The 18,255-nt window shown below is 35.7% G+C and overlaps 1 protein-coding gene across 2 annotated transcripts; it reads left to right on the top strand.

The window, feature by feature from the left end:
• Positions 1-13,495: 13,495 nt before the first annotated feature.
• On the top strand, positions 13,496-15,875 carry ppp1r3c2a (protein phosphatase 1 regulatory subunit 3C2, duplicate a). Of its 2 annotated transcripts, none has more exons than XM_048173400.1 (3): positions 13,496-13,645; positions 13,859-13,931; positions 14,468-15,875. In XM_048173400.1, the coding sequence occupies exons 2-3, from the start codon at positions 13,918-13,920 to the stop codon at positions 15,501-15,503; spliced, it is 1,050 nt and encodes a 349-aa protein (XP_048029357.1). In that variant the 5' UTR covers positions 13,496-13,645; positions 13,859-13,917; the 3' UTR covers positions 15,504-15,875. The 2 variants fall into 2 exon arrangements, with proteins under 2 accessions (XP_048029357.1, XP_048029350.1); XM_048173393.1 differs by having other exon boundaries at positions 13,498-13,645; positions 13,862-13,931.
• The last annotated feature ends 2,380 nt before the right edge of the window (positions 15,876-18,255 follow it).

Below are 18,255 nucleotides of genomic sequence, written 5' to 3'. Positions count from 1 at the left end.
CTCAGCCTCAGACGTCACGTCCACAGACCGTTGGCTGAACAGCTAATGCATATGGCACACTTAACTGGAAACACTTCAGGATTTTCAAAGTTGTCATCTGGTTGGTTGAATTCTACAGGATGTCCGGGAGATGTGTGTGTCGTGTTCTTTAATGGTCCACCTGGAAACAAATGCTGTGACGCCAAACCCCCTCGTGGAAGAAGAACGCCGTCGTGTTTACAGCGTTTACAGTGACAAAGAGCGCTTAGCAGTGTGTGAAAAGTATGTGAAGTTCCCAGCTCCATTGTTGCAGTAAACTTGCACAACGTTCTTGAAATAATCATTTATTAGATGCACACCAGTCTGTTATTGTAAGGACATCAACTTTACATTTTCACGTCCCTAAACATGACGTGGAATAAAATGAACTGTGATTGGTTGTGTTTCATGTCAGACAAACAATCTCTTGGATGGTCCTTGGCCAATTAAATATAGTCTAGACTTTCTGCCGTCACTCTGAAGGTCTGGGTATGCGAGATTATATCCTGATAACAGTCAATAATAGAAATGGTCTAAATATTAAAACATGTACTGTACATATTTCTTCCGTGGAAGTCTCAGGACCAAAAAATGTTCGTCCAAACATTGCATTCGGTCCTACCTGTCTGTCAACATATGTATTTCCATACCTCCGCACACCCTTCCTGTACAAACATCACACATCATCAGCACGTTCCATGAGGCTATGCAGAGCTGTAGACAGACAGTCACCGAGCACCACAAACAAACAGTAGCTGCTTTTTACAGTTCCTCCTGAACCAAAACTTAGCTTATACTGCATTCACACCATGTTGTAACTGTAATTACGAGATGGCAACCCGTAATTTTCCATCCGAGCTGTTCACATCCTCAGATTCGGATTTATGCATTTCTATGTCAACACTATCAATGACGAAATGAATCTGCTGCAGTCAGGTGCAAGTAAGAGCTCTTTAAGATGTTTATGTTCATTACAATTGTAATGTTATGTGCTTTGAGACATGAGGTAATTTAATGGCATCTCTCATCTCATGATGCGTTGCAGACTTTGCGTTCATGTGTTTTGGAGGAGGCGTGGCTTTGGAGATGCTCTGAAGTGAAGGTGGGATCTCATGCTTTAAAAGCTTGCTTGCCTCTCCGAAATTGCCTACCCTACCTTTAAATCATAAATGTTTTAATTAAATGTCAGAATTGCAGTCTGTTTGTTTGTGTGGCTCAGACACAATAACATGGCACAGTTATCACATTTGGGAAGGGGGCTTGGGACCACTCATAAGTAAAAATAAATCAACTTTTTTTTTTTTACAATGACTGATGTATTTTAAAATGATTTGTGCCTGTTCCTTTAAAAAACATCAGAAAAAAATTAAACACCACTTACCGACAGTGCACAAAGGATGTCATTACAGAAGCCTGTTATCAAGTATTGTTGAAAGCCATTTTAAGGGATTGCGCCCACTCGTTGAAAATGAATTGTGTCCTAGAGCCGCAGATAACTTGTTCCAAACAGCTCTCTGTTATACATCCCTCCCCACCATCCCCTCTCACTTTTGCAGTTGTGTGTCTGCCGATGGGAAAAGTCTCCATATCTGCTAGAAGTCAGATGTGAAGGGGGAATTAATGTTAACGTGAATTTTAATGTATAGTTCTGTACAACAAATGTCAAGTTGAACTGCAATATAAATCCAACTAAATGACCACCGGCTACCTTGTTTATTAAAAAAAAAAAGAAAATAAAAAAAGAAACAAGAACAACTAAACATTATATTAAATGCTGATTGATTGATTGATTGATTGATTGATTGATTGATTGATTGATTGATTGATTGATTGATTGATTGATTGATTGGATGATTGGTTGACTGACTGACTGACTGACTGACTGACTGACTGATTGATTGATTGATTGATTGATTGATTGATTGATTGATTGATTGATTGATTGATTTGTTTATCTTTATTTAAATATCAGACGTAAAATTTTCAAGTAATCATTTATATTCACTTGGTTTAATAAAAAAATAGACCAACTAAACAGTATAAAATGCTGATTTTTATTTATTTATTTACTTACTTCTTTATCGTAATTGAATATCATTTAAAGGGATAGTTCACCCAAAAATTATCCCATGATTTACTCAACCTCAAGCCATCCTAGGTGTATATGACCATCTTCATATATCATCTTCATATCTTCATATAGGTGTATATGCAGAATGCTTACAGTCATCCGCCGGAAGCTAGTCATTTGAATTTATAAAGTTTTAAATATGGATTTTTTTTCTTACAAAAATGCATCGCTTTGCTTCAGAAGGCCTTTATTAACCCCCTGGAGTCGTATGGATTTTTTTTTTTTTTATGGAGGGATGCATTATTTTTGGCTTCAGCCCCCCCATTCACAACCATTATAAACATTGGAGGTCTAAGGATATTTTTAAATATATCTCCGATTATGTTCATCAGAAAGAAGATAGTCATATACACCAAGGATGGCTTGAGGGTGAATAAATCATGGGATAATTTTCATTTTTGGATGAACTATCCCTTTAAGTGTGATCATTTATTTCTTTGATTTTAAATTTTTAAGTGACCATTTATATTTATTTATTTATTTGTTTGTTTTTTTACCAACATATTAAATGCTGCTGTTTTTATTATTACCATTACTATTAATTTAATAGTATTAAAGTGTGATCTTTATATGTATCTCTAATATATTAAAATACTTTTTTTAACAAACAATATTCATTTGGTTTATTAAAGTTGGTTAATTTTATTTTAATTTATTTGTGATTATGTAAATATCTTTGACTTGCAATAAATTTTAAGTATTGCACAGTAATTTATTGTATGTTAGTGGGTTGGTTGGAATATGTCTGATCTTAAGAGACTGGTAAACATATGTTGTTCATACCCATATAACTTCTAAAAGTGTGGGTGGAAAAATTTGCATCACCCCATGTTTTTCAACCATCTTAATTTGAAAGAAAAATGATTGATGGACCTGTCCTTGCATGACACTGTAAATGCCCATTACTATAATATTAGTATCCATTCACAGATTTATCTCCCCCTAAAGTGTAAACATTAAGAGCATTGTTTTTTTGTTTTTGTTTTTTAAGTTTGGGGCGTGGCTACTGTAGCAGGCGGAGACCATAGTTGATTTGTTACATGGGAAGAAATTCAGAGTCAGTGAAATCAGATATGAAAATAATCTAATGTGCTCAAATGAACGTGACTGGCACAGACAAACATAACAGAATTCAGTGGCATTAGGACAAAACCGATTAGCCAGAATGATTGAGGTGTTTTGACCGTAAGAATAAAAATCCAAGTCAAAACCAGTTTCTTCTCTATACTTCTCTGCACTCAGCCTTTTCAGCTCCAATATGAGCGCAGGAGACTCATGGCCCCTACTGAGGGTCACCTGGGCCTTTAGTCAGAAACCCTCAACCACGGATTCATTCACAGCCCTTGAACATAACCCGCAGTTAGCACTCAATGGCAGTCACTCAACAGACACAAGGGAAGTACCTTTAGAAAGAGCTTTCACACTTTCCAGTTGTAAATGGTAGGAACTTCTGTTCCTCCTTGACTTTTTCTTTGGTTCCGTTTTAACCTCAAGCCCACTGAGTATCTCAAAAACCATTGTAAACACCAGACTCACAGCAGAGGCTGCTCAGTGTACACAAAAAGGAAGTATCATACATCTGCCAAAGTCCGATTAGCACATTTGTCACTTCATCAGCAGCCCATATGTTCTTATGCAAATGGGTTTATGTATATTATCAGTCCAATAAAGTAATAATGAAGATTTGTTAAATGGAGGTTTGCGCATAGGAAGCAGCTGGAAAACTACCCCTGAATGCTTCCTATTGAATTTCAGTTTCCAATAAACAACTCTCTCATTTCTCAAGCAATTAAATGCTTCATCATTTAAAACCAACAGAATGTGATTTCAATGATATTATTAAAAATCGAGATGAAATTTCTGGTCCCTCTGGTGTTGAGATTCATTTTGAGATAATCTCATTACCTTTCCATTTAAACCTTTGAAAAACTCTTTGTATGAAGGCAAAAATGTAGATATACCTCAGAGTATGAAATAAAACCAGGCTTTGCTGAGTCTGGAAGTTGTCAGGCAGCATGGCTGAAGATAGGCTTCACAACTAGCAGTTGATTGCCAAGCGCTATTTGCCGATGCGACTTATTACGAGTGCTGTCCTCCTGGAGCAACTTGAGGTTAAGTGCCCTGCTCGAGGGTTCAATGGTTCATAGATCAACTCTTGCGGGATTTGAACATACAGCTCTTCTGTTAGATCATTAACCGCTAGGCTTTGTTAATTTCTTTGACCTGTCACTATGTTGGCATCCCAGTTCTGCTAATATAGCATAAAAGGAAACTGTGATGTAAGATTTCCTTTCAAACAGAAATGATCAAACAGCTGCCAAGGTTTACATAAAGAGTGAGGGAGCAAAATGAGCTGTGATTTCCCAGAGTGCTGCGCTAACATGCTAATGAAAGGCAAATTCAAAATGGCATACTATTTTCATCCTCAGAAAGCACTGCGGCTTTCAGAAAAGAACAAACAATGGAATCACTTCATAGAGGGCCCTTCGACAAAGCCATATAGACGTAATTGCTTTAATGACCAGCTGAAAAGAGCAGTTGCCTTTCCTGCATTGACTTGCTTCCTTTTAAAACAGGAAGTTGGGGGCAATAGATAGTATGTCACAAAGGTAAATTGTCTTTTCTACTTGCTATTGTTAGTTATGCAGGTCTTATTAGTGGGAGGGGCATTTTCATAGCGAGCATTTGATTGGACAAAAATGTGGACACACCCACAAGTGCAGAATGACTCATTTTTAGGTGCGTTCGGCTTGAAGCGACGCTCTGCAGACCGATCGTGTATGACATCAAAGTACCGCGAGAGCGATTCGAAAGCATAAAGAGTCATCTGCTCTCTCATCGCTCTGGTGGTACTTTGATGTCATGCACGATCGGTCTGCGCCACTTCAAGTCGAACACACCTAATATTTTTGGTCTGTTTCCAGGAATAGAAAGACATTTTAAATGCAAATATCTGTCATATATCTGTTTTTGTTTTTATGTAACATTTCAAATTAAAAATGACAGTGAGATTATATGGCACAGGGGGTACCAAATGTGGCAAAAAAAAAAAAAAAAAAAGGCACATGTCTCATCTTTGGGAAACAATCAGTCTAGATTCAGCACAGCTGTGACCAAGACAGGCAAGGGATTTTGTTTTAGCATTTCAGCAGGTTCAAATGTACCAACTGATGGCTTCAAAATCTTCAAAAACTGCTTTAACCAGAATTACTATCTTTTAAGGAGTCACTTAGAGCGACACAATTTTGGTATGTCAAGTTCACACATTGGGAAAATGCAGGTGTCTGTTTGCATTGGCTTCTTATTATTATGCAGTCTCAAGCAAAAGCTTTTCCAGCATAAATCCAACATAAGATAACCACCTTTATGTTAAATAAGGAAATGGAAAAAGGCTAGTTGTACCTTCCAAGACAATAGCAAAAAAAAGCCTTACTCTTCAGGTTCTATCACAGCATTTGAATTCAGTCCATGATGTTCCTGTGAAACACACCTGTGCTGAACCTCAAAGATTTGATCCACTTTTCACAGGGTGCTGCAATCAATCAACTCTTCCATCAGATCTATTCTCTAAAAATGGATTACGTAACACGGTTTTCCTCCTGTGAGGTATTATTTTGCATGGCCAGTTCCACAAGCATAGGTAAGCATATTTAAGCCTTGATTAAGATGATATAGTTTAATGGTAGTTTATATTGTGTTTCCTGTACTGCACTGCAGATTGCAAGTGAGTATAGACACTTAAAAGTTGCCTGGTGCTTTGCTGCCATCATGTGGTTACACATTGTCATTTGTTGGTTGTGAACACATTGGCTTGCTTTTTTATAGGTTCATGCAACGAAGATGCTGAAGCATTATTGTTTTTGCTCAGATTTTCTTATTCTCTTCTAAAAGTATCTGGGCATCCGAAACTATAGACTTTTATCACCAGCAGGGTGGATTATTGTAATGGACCCCTTGCTGGCCTTCCCAAAAAAGACCATAAGATGGCTGCAGTTCATACACAACGCTGCTGCCAGGATTCTGAGCAGAAAATCTGAACACATCACACCATTCCTCAGGTCTTTACACTGGCTTCCAGATACATTTAGAATTGACTTTAAAGTCCTATTACTTGTTTATAAATCACTACATTACAGATAGCTGTGTGCTCATTGAATGTAAACAGATCACTCAGATGATTAGGGTCAAGTCCGTTAGAAAAAGGGTTGGGAATCGAAAATCCATTCCAATTCTGGAATCAGATAATTGTTATAAAAATTAAAATTTTGATTTCTCTTCAATCAGTTACTTTTGACCCGCGCACTGTATTCTGCGCTGAACCTACATCCAGAGCGCTCGCACAGAAAGCCGCCTCTCATACTGTATAGTGCGCTGATATCCTGAACGAGTTCTCATTCCGCATCTTTTTGCACTTGAACAGACAAATATACACAAAAATGTCAAAACATCCTCGTAAACGCCGTCGGTTATGTCTTAAAGGTGCAGTGTGTAAATTTTAGCGGCACCTAGCAGTGAGGTTGCGAATTGCAATATAGAGAAGCTACAGTGGCCAAAACAGGACAAATATGTCGTAGTCTGAGACAGCAGAGAGTAGCTAGGCAATCAAATACACTTTGTAGAGCGGTTTGTCCATTTAGGGCTACTGTAGAATCATGCTGGTGCAAAATGGTGACTTAACATGTAAAAGGACCCGCATGGTGTACATAGATAGAAACGGCTCATTTTAAGGTAATAAAAACATAACGGTTAAGGTCTTTATACACCACTGAAACATAGTTATGTATGTTATATTGCATTTCTGTCAGTAGATCCTCCTAAAATTTACACATTCCACCTTTAAGTTAACGTAAACAGTTGACAAAGAAAACGCATGTCTATTGGATCCGTGCAGCTCTTAAAGTGATAGCAGCCTAATATTCCTGCTGCCGTCTCAATAACGTTAATCAAACAACAAAAGGCAGAGAAAATTCACTTGCTGTTCTTGACTGAATAACTTTTGTAAATGTATTTGTAATGTATATTTTATTTATAAAGTGTAGGTATTTTACATTTGAATACAGTTTCTGTACCTGAATATCTGAAAATCTAAAAAACACTGTTTTTCAATCGTATCTTTGTTCAGTTATATTTTTATTTGTGCGATTGCTAATTAGGTGATTTGCTCTTTTTTTAATTACTGAGTGTTTATTTTGTCTTTAATAATGCTTGTAAGTTATATTAGTTTGGCTAGTTTTTGCCATGTTATTTTTAAACCAAAAGTTCCTTGTGTAAGTGTTCTTTAGCCTGTTGACTTTTGTTCATGGTATTCAGCTACAATGAAATGTTTTGCAATAAGACAAAGAATAGATATGAATGATATTTAGGTTTTTTTTTTGTTTGTTTTTTTTTTTTGGTTTTTTACCTTATTGGAATCGAAATGAAAACCGAATGAGCACTGTGCTACTGTACATCCGACTGATTGCACTGTATTTTATCTGTTTTATAACTGTTTTAATACATTTTAAATCTATTTTTAATCAGTTACTGTTGTGTATGAAAGGTGCTATAAAATAAACTTGCCTTGCCTTACCTGTCTAAAAGCTGTTAAAAGACTTCTGATTCATTGATTAGTTTGGCAGATTAATAATTTTTTATTTATTTTTTTTTTTTTTCCCAGTACACATTCAGTACACAATGGGCATGGCCCACATTGACTAAGTGGATTTATTTCCGAATTCAACAATCAATCTTTTTGGACATTTTGAGGGCACAACAAATTTTGTCAAATTCTGACTAACAACGATCTAACTCTACAGCTATTTAATTGAGACACTTTATATTCACCACTCCTGATATTGTGTTACCAATAAAAAAAGAAAGTGGGAAAAATTTTACATAACCTGACCTAAAATGCCTTCCTAGACAACCAGTTCTGCATAATCATCCACATTCCAGATTTAGGAGTGATAAACCAAGGCCTAATTATTTAGTTATATAAATTGGGCTGCATTCTTGTCAAGTTTTTCTAACAGGGAAATACTGATTAGCTGTACCTGATATAAAAAGTAGTTTCAGAAGAAGAAAGTTTTGCAGTGCATGACATTATAGCACAACACTAATGTGACACTAATATGTCTTTATTTCAGTTGCACAACATGAACACAAGGGAAAGCATTAACCTTCCTAACCAGCCTAACTGGGAGACTGAAACCGATCAAAGTGTGCACAAAGGTCCAGCTCCTGCACAGATCAATGCAGAGATTAGTAGAGGAATTGGAGAGCAGAGATGGTGACATTTGCTTTGCCAGTGCTGCCTTTCCAATAAATGAGAATTCCCAGACAACAGTCTACCTGTTGAGAAGAATTGATCACCTGAGTTTGCTGAGGCAATCCTTATTGATTTCGTTCAATCAGCGCGCATGCAGTGGTTTTACAGACTAAGATGATCGATTCAGTGAAGTCCACACAGCCAATTAATACTTCTATTAGGTGTGTGTGTGTGAGAGAGAGAGAGAGAGAGAGACAGAGAGCTGCAGGAAGGTGGAGGCACATATACAGTAGATGCTAAACCTGAGAGAAATTACAAGATGCACAAAAAAACAATGATGAATGTTTCATAAAAACCAAGCTCACCTAATTATGCTGATAGACCGATGCAAAAACGTACAAACAGTGGCACCAAAAAGTATTTGGTCGCTTAAACCACTTTTAGCCGTTCATCAATGTCATTATTACACACAAAACATCAAACCAAGTGGCATCTAGATCTTATGACAACATAACGTCAGTTAGGGATTGAAAGTGATCTGCATTCCAAAAGGGTTACAAAACAAAAAGAGCGATTTAATTCTTTTGTGTATAACATGCAAAGGCTGTAGGATCGATCATCTATGATCATAAGGAGTGACTGAAACTTGTTGGATGAGAACTTAGAGGTCTTGGTTGCACAACCATATGCAAGATCCACCTAAACTATCCCTATTATGATGTTATGAAACAAGAATGTACACGCACCTACTGAAGTAACAGCTTTTGTTTTGTGGTAAATAAAGGCAAGTTATGCCGGACATTTTAAATATGAATATGAGAAAATCTGCTTCAAATATTTCAGTTTGAAATCAGCTGTATGCAATTTCGTATTTTATGTTAAATGTTTCTTCAAAAATTGTCAGTCTTGGATCTTAGGTGTTCCTCATGTTTACAGAGCAAGTCGCTATGGCCACAAACGGGTTCTACATCTTCTGCTTTAAATAATTCAGAACAGGTTTTTTTTTTTTTTTTTTTTTTTCAAATGTGATGATTTCTTAACCCCCTTCCTAAAATATATAGGCATAAATCCATGAATAAAGACCTATTTATTCTAAATTGTGAGCATAAATTTTAAATTAAATTACATAAACCAGTATATGTGTTTTTTATTTAGATATTTTGTTTTTCTATTTTTGCCATGATACATGGTACTTTTTTAATACTTTTTATAAGGATGCATGAAATTGATCAAAAGTGACAGTAAAGACATGTAATAATGTTACAAAAGATTTCTATTTCAAATAAATGCTGTTCTTTTAAGCTTTCTATTCATCAAAGAATCCTGAAAATGATCAGTTTCCAGAAGAAAAAAAAAATCGATAATCGATTTTCAAAATCGATAATAAGAAACGTTTCTCGATCAGCATATTAGAATGATTTCTGAAGGATCATGTGACACTGAAAATTAAAAGATTAAAATAGAAAAGTTATTTTAAATTGTAATGATTTATTTTATTTTATTTTATTTTTTTTACTGTATTTGGTCAAATAAATGCAGTCTTAGTAAGCATAAGAGACTAGGGTCTAGTGGAGTCCAGGGCTGTTTTGGTAGCAAAAGGGGAACCAACACAATATTAGGAAGGTGGTCATAATGTTAAGTCTGATCGGTGTATGCTAGCTTACAACCTCCAGTAAACAACCTTCAGTAGATGACAGAATCTGTTGCTAATTCAACCCTACAGTGAAAACAGTTCAGAAGAGGGCTCTTTACAGCAATGACCTGTACTAACACTAACGCTGCATGTTTTATATAGCATATCTCCCAACACTGATTCAGCTCAATGTATCAAATTTCCATTTTACTGACACAATGTCACAGGATGATTTCACCGTGTTTACAGATGCCGCAATAATACCTGCAATATGAAGTGACACCACATTAATCATATTTCTGTGGAGCTATCCTCAATGTCTTTGTAATACCAACCTATTTTAGCCAAAAACCCTTTGATTGACAGCTTTGATTACATATGAAAAATGTAAAGGTCTTGGACTTTTTTTCTTTTTATAGATTTTATCAGCCAATCCATGCTTAAAATGTTAAATAGAAACTTTGTTTGCAAGTGTCATATAAATAAAAAAAGAAAAATGTGAATTTTATCATATCATCAACATGCTTTATTGTAGAAATTAGCTTGTTATTTAATTAATCCCTAGTAATGTGACTTACTTTCATGCATTTCTTTTTTTTTTATCTTAGGGGCCATTTACATGACACCATTTCCAACTAAAATGTAAAACTTTTAATGGCTTTTGGCCTTTCATTTACATGATAACAGCATTTTGGGGGTGTGAAAATGCAAACTTTTGCAAATGGGTTTCAAAGTGCAAGTTTTTGAAAATGATACCATCCTCATGTAAACTACAAAATACGAATTTGTGAAAACAGTGATGTCATGTGCATGTGAATTACGCATTCACTCTATAGGCGCGTAGTGTTTTTTCAAAAAGTGACCATTTTCGCCGATCTGTGTGAATGCTAATCGTTTTGACAATGTTGTCGACTATACACCAAAATGCAAAGGAAAAACTTTTACTTTTTAGTACATTAGTATCATGTAATCGTACCCTTAAGCAACTTACATTGCATTCAGTGCATACATTTTATCAGTGACCTTTACGTTGCTAGCATAAGGGTCCACTGTGAGCTTTTGAAAATCTCAAACATAAGAATTCAATGTAAGACTTGCTGTTTATATTTATCAAAATATTTATATTAGCTTATTATAAGCATTAACTGTTTGCATTGCATTTGAGCATGAATCTTGTTAACAATTATTATATAATCAAAACTTAGCAACCAGTCCTCATGAATTGCAGAAAAACAATGGAAAAATTCAGAGTAATTAATGTTTAGATCATCAGACTATGTTCTCATTCTATTAGGGCGAGGTTTTTTTTCCAGAGATTTGGAGGACTTTGCTTTCAAATCCTCCTGCCATTAGATCACCTAAAATTTATATAGGCCTATAAACTGAAATGACCTCATTTCAAACTCCAAATATGCAACAGGTCTTATTTAGCGTGTGATCTACAATATAAGTAAATTTAGTGTTTCTTAGAAAATGACAATCCATTACTTGTGACCTCAAGTGACTTCTTGTTTTTTTTTTAAAGGACAGAGTCATTTATATTATTATACACATGTACTGTCCATGCTTATCTGTATTTTACAGTGACCTCAAATGTAGCTTATCCAAACAGAATTGAATCATCCAATCAAAATGACATCTATCTTTTTTAAAATAGTTTAGTTTGTGCTAATACAAATTATGTAATGTTATGCAATCATGCATTGTGTGTAAAACTATTGGCTTATTATGCATCTGAAAAGCCAAGAGCAGTCATTGTTTTAAATATAGCCAAAGAATTCTTTCACATACTATGTACATATATGGAAGAGTCACATATGGGTTTCTTTTGGGGCACTTTCATGTCAAAGTGGTTGGTTCATTAATTAATTTATTTTTTTAACTGAAGATCTAAACAAAGAATGAACTAATTTTAAACCATTTTATTGAGTGAAAATTACATCAATTTTAAACTTTATAAAGTTGCAATTGTTGTGACATTGTCCTTAATGACCAACAAATTCACACCCCAATAAAGTTTTTAAAATGTACCGTAACCATATATTTTTACCTTAGCCTGCGATCGCCTTGCTGCGTGATTATGAAAACTTCTGTTTACCCCTCCTCCTCCCCAGCACCACCTGTAGAGATCTGCTATGGGGTTCTTATATATTTTCTTGCATCAGCATATTCTTTGTTTTGTTTTTTTTTTTTTTTTTTTTTTTTTTTAACTAAGCTGTACAAATTCTTGTATTTGGTCAGCAGTAGCATAGCAGACCTTGTATGCCAAAATCAAGCAAATATACATTCCATGCCCCTGGTTAAAAAATTCACTCCGAGAGTTGTCATGACTGAAATATTATTATATCATTTCCAAGCACGAAAGCTATAATTTAGTCAAATTATGAGAATAATACGGTGACCGGGAGGGGACATGTTCGGTTCACTTAGTTTTGTCGTGGCCACGAGATATTAATTCGTGGAACGTGATAATAAGTTGTGGCCACGAGATCATTTTGTCGAGGTAACGACATCCTTATGTCGTGGCCACGCGATGTAAAATCGTGGCCTCGAGATCATATGGTGAGGGAACGAGATATTTTTCTCGTGAACCGAACATGTCCCCTCCCGGTCACCGTAGAATAATAATAATTAAAAAAAATCTTTTATTAAAATGTTGATGATTTTCATTAAAACCTGTGGTCCATGTTGAGTGCTGGACTTTTTAAGTAGTCAAATTAAAAAAATTAAACTAGAGACAGTGTGAAAAGAAGAGTATTCACAACAGTGGCTTCCAACCATGGCACTAGCCCTAACACACACTATCAGACACACATATTCAGCTAAATGAGTGTGTCAGGTAGGGGATATTTTCTGTTTGGTGTTTTATGATACAGTCACAGAACAATTTTTCCTAGTTTACAGATGTTGCAATATAATATTCGCAATATGAAGTGACACCACATTATTCATGTTTCTGTGGAGTTTTTTCAGAAAACATTGCAGAATATTTTCTGCAATAACAACAGAGGGTAGCCTGGGGCCAAGAAACCCCTGTGACAGCCCTGTTAGTGTGCAAAAAAAGTGTAAGCTCCTTAGTACAAATCATAATAATAATTTGACATTTTTAATCCAAAGAAACTTAAATTGCATTCAAGGTATTTTATCATTTAGAAATATACTGGACATACACTTTTGTTTCAATATTTTATTAAAATAATATTTCCAAATGTTCATGATGTTCATAAATAAACTCAGAGAATTCTCTTGTTATTTATGTTTACTGTTGACCTTATTAAGTAAATTATAAACTAGTGTGAAAAGTCAAGTTTTGTTTTCTTATTCACTCGTTACTCATTCAATGGAAAATAATCAACATTAATTTGAACGAACGGATAACTCAACCTAACACGTGACGCTTCTTGAAGTGTGCAGTAGGCTAGCCTACTTTCGTTGAAAATGAAAATCAGCTCCTCCCATTTGAGAGGACTTTAAAAACCCCTGAGAAACAACACAACGCTAAACACATGCTTTCATTTGAGTAGGGTGAGAGTGAAGGTTTGTTGGATGGCAAAGAGTTATGTTTACTTCTCATAACCACTTCAAAAATCCATTTCAGCGCATCTTTCATTGACAGGTGAGTGAAGGGCTTTATCATTCTGTATGTTTTAACACTGAAGAGGCTACCTACTAACCATTACGTTTGTAAACAGTTTTCACCTGACACTTTTACTAAAAAGAATCGTTTTTATTAAGTAGATTCACCCAAAAGTCTAAGATCGTTACTCTTTCGTTGTTTACTTAAAATTTTACTTACGTTTTTCTTCTTCTTCTTCTTCTTCTTGTCCAGCAGACATTTCACTATCAACAATCATCTTCATCCGACGTTCACCTGACTGTTCTCCAAAAATGAACATCACAAAGTAAGTTTAGTAGTCCAGCGAACAACAGAATGCATGTGATATTACAGAAAGTAATCTATTTGCTTTACTTAAGTTACAGTGTAAGATAAAATAAACTGATATTTGATTACAAAACTTTGTCACATTGTTCCACATTGTCTGAGATCACTTGTGAAAATTCTTTATTTTGCATTTTTAGAATTTTAAAATAAATTAATTTAAAATCGTATTCTGTATTATAAATGTTATACTATAATTATGAATTAAATTCATGCTAATTGAAAAACTCTGAACTGTTGAAGTTTTTTTTGCAAACTTAAAAATAAATGTTCCAAAAATTTATTTTAAAGAATTAAAGAACCTTTATTTTTAACAGTGCATAGATAATATATAATTTATTATTTTTCGTAACAAATGAGTGCAGAATTTCCAGGTTTAAATTAGATTTGATAATATTATTTCAGATTTTTTGAACCCATTGTATGTCTCTGTATTTTCAAGAACCATATCTTCTCTGTAATTGTCTAACATCGCTTTTTCCCTGTGTGTTTTCACAGACCATATGGATTCAGCAGTTACTCTTTCCCTGAGCATGTGATGCCAGTGGAATTGGCCATGTATGCGCAGGTTAGCCCACCGGTGTCTCAGCTCCTTGGCATGTCCGCTCTCAGGTCTTCTTCATCCAACTTGTCCTCACCAGAGCTTCAAAGAGCCAGACTTTCACCTCCTTCCCCATCATCTTCACTGTCTTCCTCCAGTTCTAGCAGCTCCCTGTCCTCATACTCTCCCAGCCGCGGCACAATACGCAAGAAGAAGCAAGTTGTATTTGCTGATGCTAAAGGTCTTGCTCTTGCCACCGTGCGCATCTTCACCACTGACCCTTCGGAGACGGAAACTGAAGATGCCCCACAACCAGTGGAGAGCGTGAAGGCTAGAGCACCCATGCAGAGTGTGAGACTGCGACTGAAGCTTGGTTTCCCACAGCCTATTGCAGACCGTGCAAGCTTGAAGGAAACCTTAGTACAGTTGGAGAGCTGTAGCTTGACTGATAGGGTGTTGAGCGGAGCCGTACGGGTCTGCAACATTAAGTTCGACAAGACTGTAGTTGTCCACATAACTTTTGACTCATGGCGAAGCCACAAAGAAATTGCATGCACTTATGTTAGGGAACCACATGCAACTTTGGAGACTGACTTGTTTTCTTTTAATGTGTCTCTACCATCTGAGCTGGACCCAAAGGAGCGTGTGGAATTCTTAGTGGTGTTCCGACCCGGCAATAGCAACATGAAATTTGTAGACAACAACAAGGGTAAAAACTACCAGATTTATGTGGAAAATGTGGCACCGGAACCTCAGCTAGCGACGCCAAGCAGGCGGAACTTTGTGGAAAACTTGGCACTGGAACCTCGCCTAGTGACACCAAGCAGGCGGAACTTCGTTACACCAAGTCCTCAGCGTCTTTCTGCATGGCCCGGGGTCAGAAGTCATGAGCTACAGATGATGAAAAACCTGCCATGCAAAGGCCCACATTACCCAGACCGTCTGGTACACAGGACCTGGGGAAGAATGGCAAATGTTGCTCCGTTGTGTTAAGATGGGACTGAGACACGTGCCGTCCACATTTCTACTTGATCTCTATCGGATTTCAATGATGTACAAAAGTGACTTTTTGCACCCCATTGTTGTACATATCACTTACTTGAATGGACTATCTTGTTCAGTGCTTGCTAGTTTGCACATGCTGCTGAAGAAGTGAAATGTGAATGTTTACTATGATACTTTTATATAAGTTTGAATTGGTTTTAATTTGCACACTTAATAATACAATAATACCAATGATTCCTTTGTCTGAAGAGGTAAATTGATATGTAAAAGTGAAGTATAAAAGAATCCTTTGTATATATGTATATATAATTATGTATTTATTTTGAAGTCTCTCATTAAAAAGAAACTGCTTTCCATGAACTTTTGCATGATTTTTTGCATGATTTATCTTACACTGCAGGAAAAAAAAAAAAAAAAATGCAGGAACTGTGTCATTCTGTCAAGAGTTGTTTAGCAACATTGTAGCAAAAACAAATGCTGGGTACAAGTTAGTATGTGCCTAGGGCTTTTTCATGCCTAAACTGGTCTCATAACTTAATGTATTATATCAAGACACTCCTCAGGCCTATTATCTAACTGAAACCGCACCTAGCAACCAGCAAAACAATTAGTGTGAAAGAATGTTCCAGATGTTCTCATGGAATAGAACATTTCATACCTTGAGTTCTATTGAGAATGTCAACAACAGCTTTACACATGACTTTATGTCTGTCTCCTGACAGATTAACAATGTAAGTTAAATAATATATTAGGTTACACTTTATTTCAATAGTCAACTTTAGATATTTTATCAACTATTAGTAACTCTGCTAATTCTCATTAATTTGCAACTACATGTCAACTAACTCTTATTAGAGTTTTAGTGGTCTGTTAGGTTAAACAGTACAAACAATAATAATGTGAGACATTATTAAAATTAAAATAACTCTCTTTTCTTTTCTAATATATTTTAAAATGTAATTTAAAAGCTATAGCTTCAGATCATCACTTCAGTCTTCAGTGTCACGTGATCCTTCAGAAATTCTAATATGCTGATTTGCTGCTCAAGAAACATTTATTATTATTATCAAAGTTGAAAATAGTTGTGCTGCTTAATATATTTGTGGAAACCATGATACATGATTCCTTGATGTATAAAAAGTTTAAAAGAACGACATTTATAAGAACCACTTTTTGAATGTTTCTTCAGTCAGTGAGTCAAATGTTTATTCATTAACTGCTATGGATTCAGCGTGTAAAGAATCTTTACAATGACCAAAAGTGAGTTCAAAACAAGTTTTTGAGTGCAAGTTTAATTAGCCATGCAGGCAACAGTCAGTAAAAGATATTGCTAGATCAGTATCTTTGTTGTTTCTGGAACTACATTCTAAGGGAGGAACAGGAACATGTTGCACTTGGTGAAATCAGGTTCTGCATTGCACACATGTGTTCTAATGTTTTTTGTGCTAAAATTTTGAGAACATTATTAAAGACCAGATAACTTTGAATGAACATGAATGTTACTAGAATAACATTTGTTTATAACTTTGAGAGAACCTTGCAAGAATGTTACCCAAATTCTGAGAACATTCCCTGTTATGGACCCATCCAGGGCTTGACATTAACTTTTTTGCTCACCAGCCAATGTGGCTAGTGGTTTTCCAAAGTTACTAGCCACTCAGCATTTTCACTGGCCACAATTTTGCTGTTGGGAAATTACATTTTATATGATTAAAGTTGACTCTGGCATGCTTAAATTACTTGATTTTGAGTCATTTTACTTGATTTACAAGATTTAAAACCCTTTCAAACTTACAAATGCAGATTGACCACCCAAATCAAGACTATATACATTGTATATATCAGGTATGTATAGTTATTTTAGAAGCAAATTACAAATAGTAATTTAAAAAAATATATTTTTTCTTTCAGATACATATGTTTATTTAGCATACATGTATACATTTATTTAACATTTTTGATGTTTGATTAACATTAATGACAGACAGGTATTTATTTGGGGGCTGCTGAATGCATGGACGTCATATACTGACACATATCCAGTTTTTACCCACTTAGCCGTAAGCCATAGCCGACTGTACTCACGCGAGATACTCCACACGATGCATTTTGACATCCGTATGTGCGTGTATTCAGGCGCAAGGAGAACTGATCGCGCGCGACAGAGAAAGCGCGCACGCGAGCGCTTTTGTTGTGTCATTCAGCGCGATTCCGCCTATCCCGCCTTCACTAACCGCAAGTTAATCAATAAAGAATTGTGACTGAATTGTAATTTTGTGATACGACGATCTTGGCTATTTTTCATTTGGCTGTAGGCTGAAATTATATTCAACCCGCCAAAGTGGCTAGTGGGAGTGGCTGTCTTACCCGCCACAGCTGAAATCTACCCGCATTTGGCGGGTTGGAATACAAAAAGCATAATTTTAAAATGAGTAAAATTAAATTTATTGTTAAATTAATTTTTCACTCTATATAAGGTAACTTGCAGTGAAATAATTACTGTAGCATTTTTGCAGCCTTTTTTTTTTTTTTTTTTTTTTACAGTTGTTACAGTGCATTTCTTCACACCATACATTCAATTAGGGCTGCACCCTATGGTCCTCTTAAGCAATGGATGTCCTGAGAATACCTCTGAAATGGGTCTTCCCTCCTTCACATTCTTTCCTCTCCTACATGTTCTGTGCTGGGGCAATATTGAGAAACTAAATACCACAAGCAAAATAATTTGAGGTTGAGTTGC

This window comes from Megalobrama amblycephala, linkage group LG2 (genome assembly GCF_018812025.1).
Source record: "Megalobrama amblycephala isolate DHTTF-2021 linkage group LG2, ASM1881202v1, whole genome shotgun sequence".
NCBI classification, from domain to species: domain Eukaryota; kingdom Metazoa; phylum Chordata; class Actinopteri; order Cypriniformes; family Xenocyprididae; genus Megalobrama; species Megalobrama amblycephala.
Note: the sequence above shows the minus strand (reverse complement) of the source record. Positions and strands in the feature narration are given on the sequence as shown.